This window comes from Cnephaeus nilssonii, assembly GCF_951640355.1.
Source record: "Cnephaeus nilssonii genome assembly, chromosome: 12".
Taxonomy (NCBI): Eukaryota; Metazoa; Chordata; class Mammalia; order Chiroptera; family Vespertilionidae; genus Cnephaeus; species Cnephaeus nilssonii.
In genome coordinates, this window is record NC_137083.1 from 56,893,061 (window position 1) to 56,907,581 (window position 14,521).

The following is a 14,521-nucleotide window of genomic DNA, read 5'->3' on the forward strand; positions in this document are numbered from 1 at the left end:
TGGAAACAAAAAAAATAATCAATCTTACTGAACTTAGATGTATTAACTTTAAGTCAGAAATTCCAAGGAGGCTGATTTTTCTAGAATATACTGAACTTTCTAAGTTGTACTCAAATAGTATTAAGATATCTGCTAGCTAGAGATACATCAATATTAACTTCTATGGAAAACAAAAAGAAGACAACTGCTTCTATAAAAAATTACATTTTTAGAGAAAACTTGAATCAATGGACCAGAACAAGTAACATATTCATTTATATGCCTTAAGAGTTTACATGTTCCTTTGATCTTAAAAAAATAAATAAAAAGCAAATCCAAGAAGCAAAAAAGAAAATTTCCTACTGGGTTTCTGAACAATGAGATGAAGTCAGGTTTATGTTTCTTCAAAATCATGTCAAGAAGGTGGACAGCTTCAGGTTGTCTTCTCCAAAGGACATTTCCCACCGTTTGCCAAATGTCTTTATAAGGACCCCATAGACTAGCAGCTTAAAGAAAAAAAAAATAAAACCAGCATTAAATAAAACATATATTTGGAAAATAATGTAAGATGTTATCTATACATTTTAATCATGCTCATAGCTACTTTTAAATATGCTGAGCTATACACACAAACCAAACACTAACATAAAAGCATACATATTAAAATTCTCAAGCAAAAATTTATCATTTTGTAGAGTAAATCCTGATTTTAAATTGGAATATCTGCCGGACCTGGTTTTGCCACTTTAGTAGCTGTGTGACATGGAGCATGGAAATAACCTCTTTACACTTCAGTTTCCTTATATATAAAACTAGAGGCCCAGTGCACAAAATTCGTGTGGGGGGTGTCTCTCAGCCCAGCCTGCACCCTCTCCAATCTGGGACCCCTCAAGGGATGTCCGACTGCCCGTTTAGGCCCGATCCCACCGGGCAGTCGGACATCCCTCTCACAATCCAGGACTGCTGGCTCCCAACTGCTCACCTGCCTGCCTTCCTGATTGCCCCTAACCGCTTCTGCCTGCCAACCTGATCACCCCCTAACCACTCCCATGCCAGCCTGATTGATGTCTAACTGCTCCCCTGCCAGCCTGTTTGCCCCCAACTTCCCTCCTCTGCCAGCCTGATCACCCCTAACTGCCCTCCCCTGCAGGGTTGATCACCTCCAACTGCCCTCCCTTGCAGGCCTGGTCCCTCTCAACTGCCATCCCTTGCAGGCCTGGTGCCTCCCAACTGCCCTCTCCTGCTGGCCATCTTGTAGTGGCCATCTTGTGTCCACATAGGGGCAGGATCTTTGACCACATGGGGGCAGCCATATTGTGTGTTGACCAGTGATGGTCAATCTGCATATTACTCTTTTATTAGATAGGATAGAGGCCTGGTGCACGGGTGGGGGCCAGCTGGTTTGCCCTGAAGAGTGTCCCGGATCAGGGTGGGGGTTCCCTTGGGGCGTGGGGTGGCCTGAGTGAGGGGCCTGTGGTGGTTTGCAGGCCGGCCACGCCCCCTGGCGACCCAGGCGGAGGCACTGGTATCTGGAATTTATTTACCTTTTACAATTGAAACTTTGTAGCCTAGAGCGGAGCCAAACCTCCTACTCGCTCCGTGGCTGGCAGCCATTTCTGTTGGGATATGTATCTTCTATAATTGAAACTTTGTACCCTGGAGTGGAGGCCTGGGCCGGCCAGGGTGTGCGGAAAGCTTTGCTTCCTCCATTGCCAGGGGCAACCCTAGCCTCTCACTCTTTCCAGCTCCGTGGCTGCTGCCATTTCTGTTTGGATTTGTTTACCTTCTATCATTGAAACTGTAGCCTTGAGTGGAGGCTTAGGCCAGCAAGGGCAGGCGGAAAGCTTGGCTTTCTCCATTGCCTGGGAAACCCAAGCCTCCCTCCTGCTCTCTGTGGCTGAAGCCATCTTGGTTGGATTTATTTGCATACTCGCTCTGATTGGCTCTGAACTCTGAACTATAAACTATGGCATGGCTGGTGGACGTGGCTTGTGGGTGTAGCGGATTGGTGGTTAATTTGCATATTACTCTTTTATTAGGTAGGACTAAAGGCCCAGTGCACGGATTTGTGCACCGGTGGGGGTCCCTTTGCCTGGCCTGCGGGGATAGGGCCCAAACTGGCTCTCCGACATCCCCTGAGGGGTCCCGGATTGCAAGAGGACAGTTTTCAGGTGACGCACCCTGGAATCGAGCTCCCTCCTCTCTTCTCCCAATATTATGTCACTTTCTCTCTGTATCTGTCTTGCTTCTTTCATCTCACTTTACCTTAAGTTTGGCGGTAACTGACAACTTGTGGGCATTTAGCTGCAAAATGCATTTATTTAGCAAATAGGATTTACTTAGCCTGGAATCTAGTTGGCCTGGGGCAGGACCCTGCTCTGTGTCAGGCTCCCGCCCAGGCACTTCCGCCCACGCACTTCTGCCCAGGCGGAGGCCTGTGGCAGCGGGAATCTCCTTCTTCCCGTCTGAGCTGCTCCTTTGACTCCTTCTCTCCCCGGAGGTTGCCCTGGGGCGCTACTGTCCGCCCAGAAGGAGGGAAGCTGCAGCCGGTTTCCCAACCAAGAGTGGTAGTGGGCAAATTCGCTGCCTCCACTGGAAATCGATGTTAAGCAGATGGGCCGGCACAGGCGCCAGACGTCGGGGCCGCAGCCAGTAGGTCCTGCACGTCTCATCATTTAGCTAGTCGAATCAAAAAGTTTCTGTAAGGGCCAGACCCATGACCTCTGCAATGGGCTAGAGGCCCCGTCAGGAGCCAAACCCAAAGTGGGGAGCCAATGGGCTAGAGGCCCGGTGCACGGATTCATGCATCAGTGGGGTCCCTCGGCCTGGCCTGCGGGGATTGGGCTGAAACCGGCTCTCCAACATCCCCCCAGGGGTCCTGGATTGTGAGAGGGCAGTTCTCAGGTAACAAACCCCGGAATCGGGCTCCCTCCTCTCTGGTTCCAGGTGCGTCACCTGAGAACCACAGCTGCCAAGTCACCGCAACTCGGCAGCTCCCACATTGAGCGTCTGACCCCTGGTGGTCAGTGTGTGTCATAGCTACGGTCAGATGGTCAAATGGTCGGTCACTTAGGCTTTTATATACTAGTATATAAATAGGAACATCATCCACTTCATATAAATGAGATACACTAGATAAAACACATGATACAGTGCCTGGCAGACCACAGGCATGCAATAAATGTGACTTTCCATTCAAATGTAAAGCAGGAGTGGGAGGGGGGTTGAAATCAGATTTTGTAAAAATTAGCAGCTGAAATAAAGTAGTTTATAAAGACTCTGAAACAGAAACTAGTCAAACCCAATCAATTACTCAACAGATGAGACTTAGAAATAACTATACTAACTGTATAACTAGCCTAAACTGTAAATGATGTTCAACTGCTATCTGAGAAAACACAAAACCAAATAAAGTTACCAGGACAATATGAATGACATGAAAATTAACTGTAACCTAATTAAATATATTACAATTCCATAAACAATGTTGTCAGATGAACAATGTTGTCAACGTGTTAGAAAATTTTTTGTTGTTGTTAGGAAATTTTTTAAAAGAGGGGAATATGCAGGAAGAGGACAGACTAAATCAGTCAAGCTGGGTCATTCATTCACTCAACAATTATATACGGAGGGCCTGGGACTATAGACTGAGCAAGACAGGATCCCTCATGGAATTTCCAGATTGACAAGTGGGACAGGCATTAAACTATAGCCTTCAAAAAAACAATTACCAGTATAATAAAAGATGTGATGAAGTACAGAGTGCTGAGAAAATATAAAAGGGAACACCTACCCTAATCTGAAGGGCAGAGTAGGAAGTGATATATCAGGTCTTTGGCATGGGGATGAGGGGGAATGGGAATCAGAATGTCTAGACCACACATAGAGAGCAATCATCCAACTCCCTGCTTTGCTCTCATACTTGCCAATTCTCTGATAAAAAATACAGTTTGTTATATAACTTTTTAGGGTAAAGAATGAGCTGGCAAACCAACATGAGTACCCATGCAGATATTCTTCCCATTAAAGATCAATAAATTGGCATACTGGTATGGCATGTCTTTTACTGTGTTTGAATAGAGAAAATGCAATTACTGTGATCTATTCAACTCTGGATACACTGACAAATAGTTCTGGACCTGCCAAAATGAGGGCCTAACCCTGGATCCAGGTGACCTCCTGTGAGATGCTAGTTGGATGGAGAGGAGCTGACTTCCCTAGAAATCATTTTCTTGGCCGCCTCTAACTACAAAGAATACAGTAATTTTGAGACTTCAATTCTAGAACAAGACAGCTTTTTTCCTATTAGTAAATGGGAAAGTTTCAAGTACTAGTACAGATAAAGCAAAATTGACACTGTAGGTCAATGGTGTGATTGACGGACTAACTATAATAGGAAGTGTCCCCAACCAAGGATGTCAAGTAGGTAAGCCACAAGTAAGTGAGGAGACCTAAACTAGGGGAGTAATAGACGAGGCCTGTTAGTGGTTAGAACTGGTAACTGTCTGCTGCAGGGTATAAAGAAAAGGTATCAAAAATGACTCCTAAGCAAATCTGAAACTTGCCTTACCAGGTATTTAAGAAATCTGACCAAGAGTTGACAAAAGAAAATAAATTCTCTGTCTGTAAAAAATAACACTTAAAATATAATAGAACCTGTGAAGAACTAATGCTCAGTGAGTTCTAGAGAAATATTCAATTTCTCCCCTTTAATGGGGAGGCATCCAATAACAGGTCAAAAATCTACACCAAAAAACCTACATACACTGGCCTCCTTCGTCCATCATTAACATCAACACATCATAGAAGTAACTGCAAGAAAGATGTATCTTCAGTTTGATTTTGGTTTGACTAATTTTAGTAAATATCTTCTTGTTAGATATTTAGGTTACAAGTAAAAGGAAGCTATAAATTTTTCCAAGTTACTAAATATGTAATTTTAACCTAAGTGATTTGTTCATTTGAGAAATACTATACATTTGTTCTTAAAGTTTAATACCTCCAGCAAGTCACATTTATTCACTCATTCATCATGTACTCAGTATGGGTGAGCTTACAGTGTAGTGAGGAAACACATTCATCAAACATCATACATAAGTGTAATATCCAATTTGGTGAGTACAATGAAGGAAGGTACCCAGGGCAAAGATCAGAGGAGTATGACCTAGTCAGGGAGGTTAGGGAAAGGAAGGATTCATTAAGGAAGTGGTTGTGGGGCTAAAATTTGAAGGATAAAAGCGGGAATTAACTTAGAAGTCAGAGGTCAGGGCATGCATCCCAGGAAGACAGGACAGTATATGGGTTCCCAAAGCAATAGGGAACACTACACTTCCAAAGAAGTGAGAAGCCCAGGAGCTGGAGTACAGAAATTAAGGGCTTGGCAAGGGAGGCAACTGCCACACCCTTCAGGGTTTACCAGTCCCAGTTAAGGATTTTGGCCTTTATCCTAAAAGATCAAGCAAGATAAAGACTAAAAATGTCTGCAGGATTTTTACTGAGCTGTTTAGGAAGACAGGAAGAGACTAGATGGGGTGAGGAAGAGGAGGTATGGAAATGGAGTCAGTGAAGACTGAGGAACCTGTTGAAAGGTTTGAGTGTGAAAAGGGGCAAGAAGACAGTAACTGCAGTGAAGCATGAGGTCAAGATAACGAGGGGAGGCTAATGGAAAGGAAAGGAGCAAGAAGAGGGGTGAATATGCAAGAGATGGGGTAATGGGGAAAAAGGCATAAAGGATGGGATTTACCTTAGACAGAAAGACAAAAGTACATTGATTCAAAGGTTGCAGATATATATATATATATATATATGTTTGTAGGTTTGAGGATGAAAAAAAAGAGAGAGTTCGTGCCTATTGGCTTCTAATTGTTCTGTGACTAGAAGACTGAGTGGTCAGTTGGAAGTTAAAGATGAAGGACTGTCAAGCAGTGTCAAAGGTTGCACTAACAACAAGCCATACCTTTACTCAGCCAGGATGATACAAGTTACAATACTAGTAAATCATACAGCTGTAGGCCTTATAACTTCTCTGTTTTTCTCCCTCTACAACTCTTCAATTTTTTTGAATTGTGGTTTAAAAAACAACAACACACATCTAACAGAATTTATTATCTTAAACATTTTTAGGTATACAGTTCAGTAGTGTGAAATGTATTCATTGTTGCACATCAGATCTCCATAACTTTTTCATCTTGCAAAACTGAAACTTTGTACCCATTCAACAGCTCATTTCCACCTTCCCCCAGCCACTGGCAATCAACATTCTTTGTTGCTAGGAGTTTGACTACTTTAGATACCTCATCTAAGTGGGATCACAGGATTTCTTTGTGTGACTAGCTTATTTCACTTCAATGTCCTGAAGGTTCTTCCATATTATAGCATGTGATAGGACTTCGTTTTCAAGATTAATAATATCCTACTGTATTGTATATGCCACAGTGTTTATCCATTTATCCACCTATGGACACTTAAGTTGCTTCCTTAAAATTTAAATATATATATATATATATATATATATATATATATATATATATTTTTTTTTTTTTTTCTCCTGATTCCTGGCTTTTCAAAATGTTTCCTTTCTATTTTGCTAATTAAACACTCCTGCCACAAGACCTGATTATACAACGTATATACCCTTTGGCTGTTGACAGAATTTACTATTCTTTTTCCTTCAATGATTTACCTTTATTGGCATGAGTATGTACTAAAGAAATGTATATAACCTACAAGCCTTGCTTATGGTGGGATGATAGGATAGCAATACTAAGGAAGTAACTTCAATACTAACATTCAGATATAAGGAAATTTGATGTAATAAAATCAATTAGGTTGTATTTAAGTAGTAGCATGTAATCATTTAAGTATCAAAGACAGGCTTAGAATCATTAGCTGTATAACCACCCTAGGCCTCCAAATCTGTAAAATGGGGTATTTAATAGCAGCTACTCACAGGTGTATAAAGGGAACTAAATGAGATGAAAGCACAACTCAGTCCAGCATCTGAGAAACAAGAGGTGCTCAATAAACATAATCCTTCATTCTTTTTTGTTAATCCTCATCTGAGGATTATTTTTTTAAAAAATATATTTTATTGTTTTTTTACAGAGAGGAAGAGAGAGGGATAGAGAGTTAGAAACATCGATGATAGAGAAACATCAATCAGCTGCCTCTTGCACACCCCCTACTGGGGATGTGCCCGCAACCAAGGTACATGCCCTTGACCGGAATCGAACCTGGGACCTTTCAGTCCGCAGGCCGACGCTCCATCCACTGAGCCAAACCGATTTCGGCTCCTGAGGATTATTTTCCCCCCATTGATTTTCAGAGAGAGTGGAAGGGAGGGGGAGAGACAGAGAGAGAAACATCCAGGTGAGAGAGACACACAGATCGGTTGCCTCCCCCAGCCCCCAACCGGGGCAGGGTATGGAGCCTGCAACCGAGGTCCGTGCCTTTGACAGGAATCCAACCCTAACCACTCAGAAACCGGCACTTCATTGTTTTAGATAATGTATCACGGTGTTTCTGAAATGGTTTGATTTGAAAAACTCAGATATAGACAACTTTTCAACAATATCCGTCCAGTGGAAAGAATACCAAACCAGAACCAAAAACAAACAGAAAGTAAATAATGACTGCAAAAGGCGCCCAAGAAAATAGTCCTCCTGAGTGACATTCTCTGCAGGCATTTACCACACAGGTATACTCTCAATTGTGCCCAGGAAGCTAAGTACGTTTCCATCCAGGCCCTGACATTCTAAGCTGTAAATTCATTTTCAGGCTTCCTTGCCCCGCCCACGAGGCGCCAAGAGTGCATCCCAGGAACTGTGACAATCCAAAGGCACCCACTCTCTCGACCGCCCCGGAGGGCGAGGGGTGGACCGCCCCAGGGTGAGAACTGCCGAAAGAGAACCCATCCCAAATCCTTCAGCGTTCCTTCACCGCCTTCTAGATTCCACCGCGCCCCCAAGATCTATGGCTCCGAAGCTACGGGAGCATCCAGGACCCGCCACCCCGCAGCCCTGGGAGGCATCTGCTGAGCTCGGGGCGCACCTTCTCAGCCACCTTTCGGGTTGCAGGCTTCATAACCCGGGGTCCCCGCTCCCTGCAGGACCCCCGAACCTCCATGAGGGGTCCCAGTGCTACTGCAGGGTGCGAGTTTTCGGCCGGCGCTCGTGGCTCCACAATATCTCCGGTCCTCTGGCCTCATTGCCCGAGACTTCCGGATCCCAGCAAAACTGAGGCCGCAGACCCATAATGGGGTGGGGAGAGGGAAGGACCAGGCTCAGCCCTGGGCTGCGAAAGACGGCCCGCTGGGCTGCGGCGGACCACGTTCCTCGCCTCCACCCTCACACCCCAGCTCCCAGGCTAGAGCCGCAGGGCCCGGCGCGCCATTCAAACTGGGGAGGGGCGGGACTCTGGGCCCGGGGCCTGGGGAGACGCCGGCACCACGCACAAGTGGGGGCCTGGACCCCAAGGAACCTCACGGCCCGGTGTGCCCCCGGAATACCGATCACCGCCCAGCCCCAGTTTCCCTTCTGCCCCACCGCACTTACCCGAATTTACCGCCAACAGCGTCGCCATCTTGGAGGCGCGCTAACGGCGCCCCGTGCGCACGGAAGCCCCAGAAATGGGGGAGGCTGCCCAGGGCGACACCTGAACGGAAAGGAACCACGCTGGTCCCCCCCCGAACTGCACACTCAGCCGACCCAGGAGTACAAAGACTCAAAAAATCTGCTCTGGGTCACAGAAGCCAATTTTCGCCGGGTTATTCCCATTCAAATAAGGCGAGGGAAACCAATTCCAAGACGCGAGGTCCTTAATTCCACGTTGGTCGTGCAGTGCATCCTGGGACTTGTAGTTTCTTTTTAATGATGACTAAAGTTTAGGTGGAACAGAAAGAGATATTCTGAGACTAGTTATTAAAATTACGCCCATTTATGATATATGTAAGAGCTGTAAATTCAAATCATCATCTTTATTTCAAATTAAATATTCCTTTCATTATTGCCTTACTTTAGGGAATGATGTGTAAGATGCCTAAACCCCAAAAAGTCATTTAAGCAGTTACGAACTAAGTTTTCATTACATTTCAATATATCAAGTGTATTGTGTCAACATAGTTGCATAGAGTGAAACAAATTATAACATTTTATTATGAAATTTACAAGTGTATACAAAAATTAGAATAATGAACACCCAGCTTCAATAGCATGGCCAATTCCTGTACCCCACCCCCATCATCACGGGAGATTATTTTGAAGCAATTTCCAGACATTTCATAAACACCAAATATTTTCCTGCCTAAGCACTCTCAAATAACTGAATGTTCTTTTTTCACTTGCTAAAGTTTAGTTTGCTAATTTTCAAACTAAAATACAGTCATTACCATTTGTTATCACATGACAGATATTTACTGAGAATTTCAAATTATCCTATAACAATAGTAATAATAACAAATAGTATTATTACATATATTTATGTATTGTTTTATATATTACTAGGGGCCCAGTGCACAAATTCATGCACCTTGAAAGGAACTGTGGGTCCTGAGGCTGTGGTGGGCACAGAGGGGGGTCTCGGCCCATCCTCTGCACCCCCACCCAGCCCCTGTCTGCCAGCAGCCCCACTCCTGCTGCTCCCATACACTGACAGTGCTGGCCCAGTTCGCACCTGCTGACAGTGCAGAGCAATTAGAGCCAGTGCCAACAGAGAGTGCGAGCTGCTACCCCGATCACCCCTCAGGAGCAGGGGAGGTGGAGAAGCCGGAAGCCACCACTCGCACCCACTGGGGCGATCTGGACTGGCAGCCGCCGCTCACACCCGCTAACAGCGCTGAGCGATCAGGGCTGGCGGCGGGCGCTGACAGCGGGTGCGTGTGGCGGCTCCAGCAGCGGGTGTGAGTGAAAGGTGGACCACAGAGTGCTGGAGCAAAGAATTTTCAGTAACCACCAGAGGCTCGCCCCAATGATAGCGACCAGCACCCTGCCTTGGTCTGGTGCCCCAGCTCACCTGCTCCACTATCCCACCGCAAGCTGATGCCCACCATGTTCTATGCACACCCTCTGATGGTTAGTGCATGTCATAGTGACCAGTTGTTCGGTTGTTCCGCCATTCAGTCTACTTGCATATTAGCCTTTTATTATATAGGATATATTATTATTATTTCATTATCTCATTTAATCCCTGAAACAATCCTTTTAGGCAGATGATATAATTATAGCTCCTTATCTCAGATGTCCCTGTGCCTCACAACCTCACTTTATGAACTCCTCCAACATTCCACTGAGGCTGGGAGAATTTCACTGTGGGAAATCAGAATTAAATAACTTAAATTACAGAATTTGTTGTTAAGAGTATCAGGCATATTCATTCTCCTGAACAAATAACAGTAAGTGACACAATGTATATTAGGTGAAAAACAAAAGTGATTGGTGATTTTTTAAAAGTCATTGTTATATAGAGAAAATTGTCAGACTACAATTTAAGGATTGAAGAGGAAGAGAAAATGCAAAAGCAAAGTTTTGTGTGAAAGTGAGAAAAATTGAGCAGAAACTTGGCAGGAAGCAGCATTCAAAGATTTACTTTCTCAGCACTAATATTACAAGCCTTCCCCTCCACAAACTCTTTAAGCCCACACACTTTCCACTGAGTAGGTCACTTCCGCTTTCTACGAAGGCACTCTTTAACTTCCTGCAACTCAGCCTCACCCATCATCACACAAGCATTCTGTCCCTTGACTTGTGGGATACCACTGTTCCTAGTTTTCCTTCTATCTTTCTAGTTCTTTCTAAGTTTCCTACAGGGACTTCTCTTCCTCTTCTCACCATTAAATAGAGCTCTTCCTTTTCTGTCATCCCAGCCTCTATTCTTTTCATTCTACATGCTTCTGGGAAATCTCTGGCTTCTTACTACCACCTATTAGCTGATGGATTCTGTGTTTGTAATTCTGGTCCAGGCCTCTCTCCTAGGCTTCAGATTTGTATCTCTAACACATTTCTATTGATTGTCACACTGGCATCTCAAAATCAGCCAGTTAATCCATAACTCAAAGGAGCACTTTTCTCTTAAAAACCTACCACCCTATCTACTTGGTTGCCAAAGTCAGGCACCTGGGAGTCTTCTTATATTATTCCTTCAATTGCCAAATGCCATTGCCCATAAAAACAACAAAGAAGGGTGACTTTGCCTTAAAGTGACTAATGGGTAGAAAGGTCCTACCCATTCTACCTCATAAATTTTTCTCGATCCCTTTTTCTCTCCTTTGCTCCTTAGGCCATTGTTTTCATCAAGTCCCCAATGAATCCCATGTCCCTGAATGCAAGCCACATTGTAATCATCTGCCACATTGAATCTGAGCCTTATGACTTGCTTGGACAAAAAAAAAAAAAAAAAAAAAAAAAAAAAAAAAAATGCAGTGGAAGTGACATTGGGCAAGTTCTGAGACTAGTATCTAAGAGGCCGAGCTGTTTCCACTTTTGCTTGTTTGCTGCCCCGAGAAACCATGTAAGGAAACAAGATACATAGCGCCATATATGTGTATTTGCTAACTAAAAATGAACTATTTCTAAGGCAAAATAAGTGCTAAATGGAGATACAGTGGTCCACTGCCATCCACGGGGAATATGTTCCAAGACCCCCAGTGGATGCCTGAAACTGCAGATAGTATCAAACCCTATATATACTGTTTTTTCCTATGCTGCATACCTATGATAAAGTGTAATTTATAAATTAGGCACGGTAAGGGTTAACTAATTTGTAACTAATAACACAATAGAACAATTATAACAATATACTGTAATAAAAGTTATGTGAATGTTTTCTTTCTCTCTGATAACTGATCTTGATAATCAAGTTGATTACTAAGTGACTAATGGGGGTGGATATGCTAACAAAGATTACGATTCAAGACCTGGGTGGGATGGAAGGAGATTGCATCATGCTACTCAGAACAGCTATTTTTTTTAAAGATATTTTTTGTAATTTCAGAGAGGAAGGAGAGAGAGAGAAAGAGAGAGAGAGAGAGAGAGAGAGAGAGAGAGAGAGAGAGAGAAACATCAATGATGAGAGAGAATCACTGATCGGCTGCCTCCTGCACGCCCCACACCAGGGACCAAGCCTGCAACCGGGGCATGTGCCCTGACCGGGAATCGAACCATGACCTCCTGTTTCATAGGTCGATGCTCAACCACTGAGGCACACTGGCCAGGGAGAACAGCAGTTTAAAACTTGTAAATAATTTATTTCAGACATTTTCCATTTAATATTTTCAGACTGAGGTTGTCGGGCCCTGGGTACCTGAAACTGTGGAAAGCAAAACCGCAGGTAAGTGGGGACTATTGTACTTAGGTACACATTCAGCCCCGCAGCTCCCCGATCCCATCACTAGTATAGCCCTTTGGCTACTGTAATCACATTGTCCTTCCCTCTGAATCTTTGTTGGCACTGTATTCTCATTCTAGAATATCTTGAGCCCCTTCATCTGGTAACTCTTCACAAGCATCGCCTTTCCCCACCCTAATTTCCCCACATCCGGCTGGATTAAATGCTATGCTCTCCCACAATGTTTCATAACGTTCCACAATTCTGTCTGCCCCTCTGGTTTGAAAACTCCACGTAGAAGAGTAGAGGTACCCAACAGGTGGCCAATAAACGTTGAATGAATATGGCCAGGGAAAGGTGGAGCTACTGCCTCCTAACCCATTGCCAGACTCTATTGTGGGCTCCTTGGCCACAGTTTCATAAAGTAGCATCTCTCTTGCCAGTGCCTGAAAACTCTAGAATAAGAAGAGTAGGTCCTTCTTTTCCTAATGCTTGGACTACCAATACCCACCTAAAGAAGATAGGGTACTCCTTATTTCCTTTTATGAAAAAAACAAAGGTTCCAGCTAAGGAATTAGTTGGCTGAACCACCTTGAGAGGTTTTCCCTTAGATACAGGTGGAAACTCTAGCCTTGGGAGAAGGCTCGTGCCACATGGTGCATGAAATAAAACAGAGAAGTGGGTTGGAGAAGAGTAATGTAAAAAGTATCGCTGGCAAAGTCAGTTTATCCAATCAAAAAGAGTCTTGATTGTACCCTGGGAGTCAGCATGAATGCTTGGCTCCGGTCTTGGGCTGGGAGTGAAGTAGAGTGGGGAATTATGAGGGAAGCGAATTCTGTCTGAGTGTGATAAAAAGCAGAGCATTCATCCCATCAGAAGAATACTCAAAGTGAAACTATGTACCAGGAACAAGAAAGCATTAATTGAAATAAACTACGGCACTGTTTCAGGACATGATGTAAACTCAGCAACAAAGGACAATAGGAAATGTTCCCACGTGCAAACAAATGCAAAAATTAATAAATTAGAGATAGACAGTTGTAAGAAAGATCGCAGATCAACATGAAGCTGTCCTGTGTGTCATTTCTCTGCTTCAATTTGGCCTACGGTTATTCTTCAGTGATGTGTATTTTGCATCTTCTCATGTCATGGAAGAGTTGAGATTTTTAGGAAGAATCTGAAAATAAGCATGCTGACTGAGTTGAGGAAAGACTTTTATTAAGACAGGTTGCCCTGAATCTAAATTTCTATTTTGCCAGTGATGTACTTTGTGATAGTGAGCAAGTTTTTTTCAACCTCTCCAAGACTGAGTTTCCTCATCTATTAATTCAGAAATAAGAGCCCTAACCAGTGTGGTTCAGTGATGAGAGGGTCCGCTCCCACCAAAGGGTCTCAGGATCGATTCCTGGTCAAGGGCATGTACCTGGGTTGCAGGTTCGAGCCCCGGCCCCGGTCGGAGCATGTGCAGGAGGCAACCAATTGATGATGTGTCCCTCTCACATTGATGTTTCTCTCTCTGTCTCTCTTCCTCTATCCCTTCCTGCCACCCTCTCTAAAAATCAATGGAAATAATATACTCGGGTGAGGATTAACAATAACAAAAAAAGCCCTGGCTGAGTAGCTCAGTTGGTTAGAGTGTTGTCCCCATACACCAAGGTCGCAGGTTGGTTCGATCCCTGGTTAAGGCACTTACAAGATTAAACTAATGAATGCATAAATAAGTGGAACAACAAGTTGATGTTTCTCTGTCTCTCTCCCTCTCCCTTCCTTTCTCTAAAATCAGTCAATAAATAAAAATTTAAAAAACACATAAAAATAAGAATACTTCCCTTGATTTGCTGAAAATATTCAGTGCAATAACATCAATTTACCATAAAAAACTTAGAAGGTTTTATTGTAATATTAGGATAATCAGACTGAATAACAATGAAGATAAAGTATGGGAACTAATGAAAGAAAAATAAGCAATGAATAAGAATGTCTGATAAAGATGGATTAATGCAGTGCTAATAATAGTATAGCATCAATGAATTCTATTAATGAGATTCCCATGGCAGTGTTAACTCAACCATGTTGCACAACCCTATACATTTTAAATTGCACTTATGTAGTAATAAGACTAATTTAAATGCTTTTAAAATTAGGTAGAAAATGGATGTGACCGAAGGAACTCAGAATTTACTGTGATTTTAAGATTTCAATCTCCACCCATAATAAGCATGAA

At 43.5% G+C, this 14,521-nt stretch overlaps 1 protein-coding gene across 1 annotated transcript in view; it reads right to left on the minus strand.

Annotated features, from left to right (window-relative positions):
• NUP205 (nucleoporin 205) overlaps positions 1 to 8,743 on the minus strand; it is an 84,294-nt gene extending 75,551 nt beyond the window's left edge. The window contains exons 1-2 of the mRNA XM_079786431.1: positions 8,532 to 8,743; positions 343 to 485 (exon numbers count right to left, since the gene is read on the minus strand). Coding sequence (XP_079642557.1) covers positions 343 to 485; positions 8,532 to 8,559 — 171 coding nt within the window. The 5' untranslated portion in view covers positions 8,560 to 8,743. The remainder of the gene's footprint in view (positions 1 to 342; positions 486 to 8,531) is intronic.
• Positions 8,744 to 14,521: the final 5,778 nt, after the last annotated feature.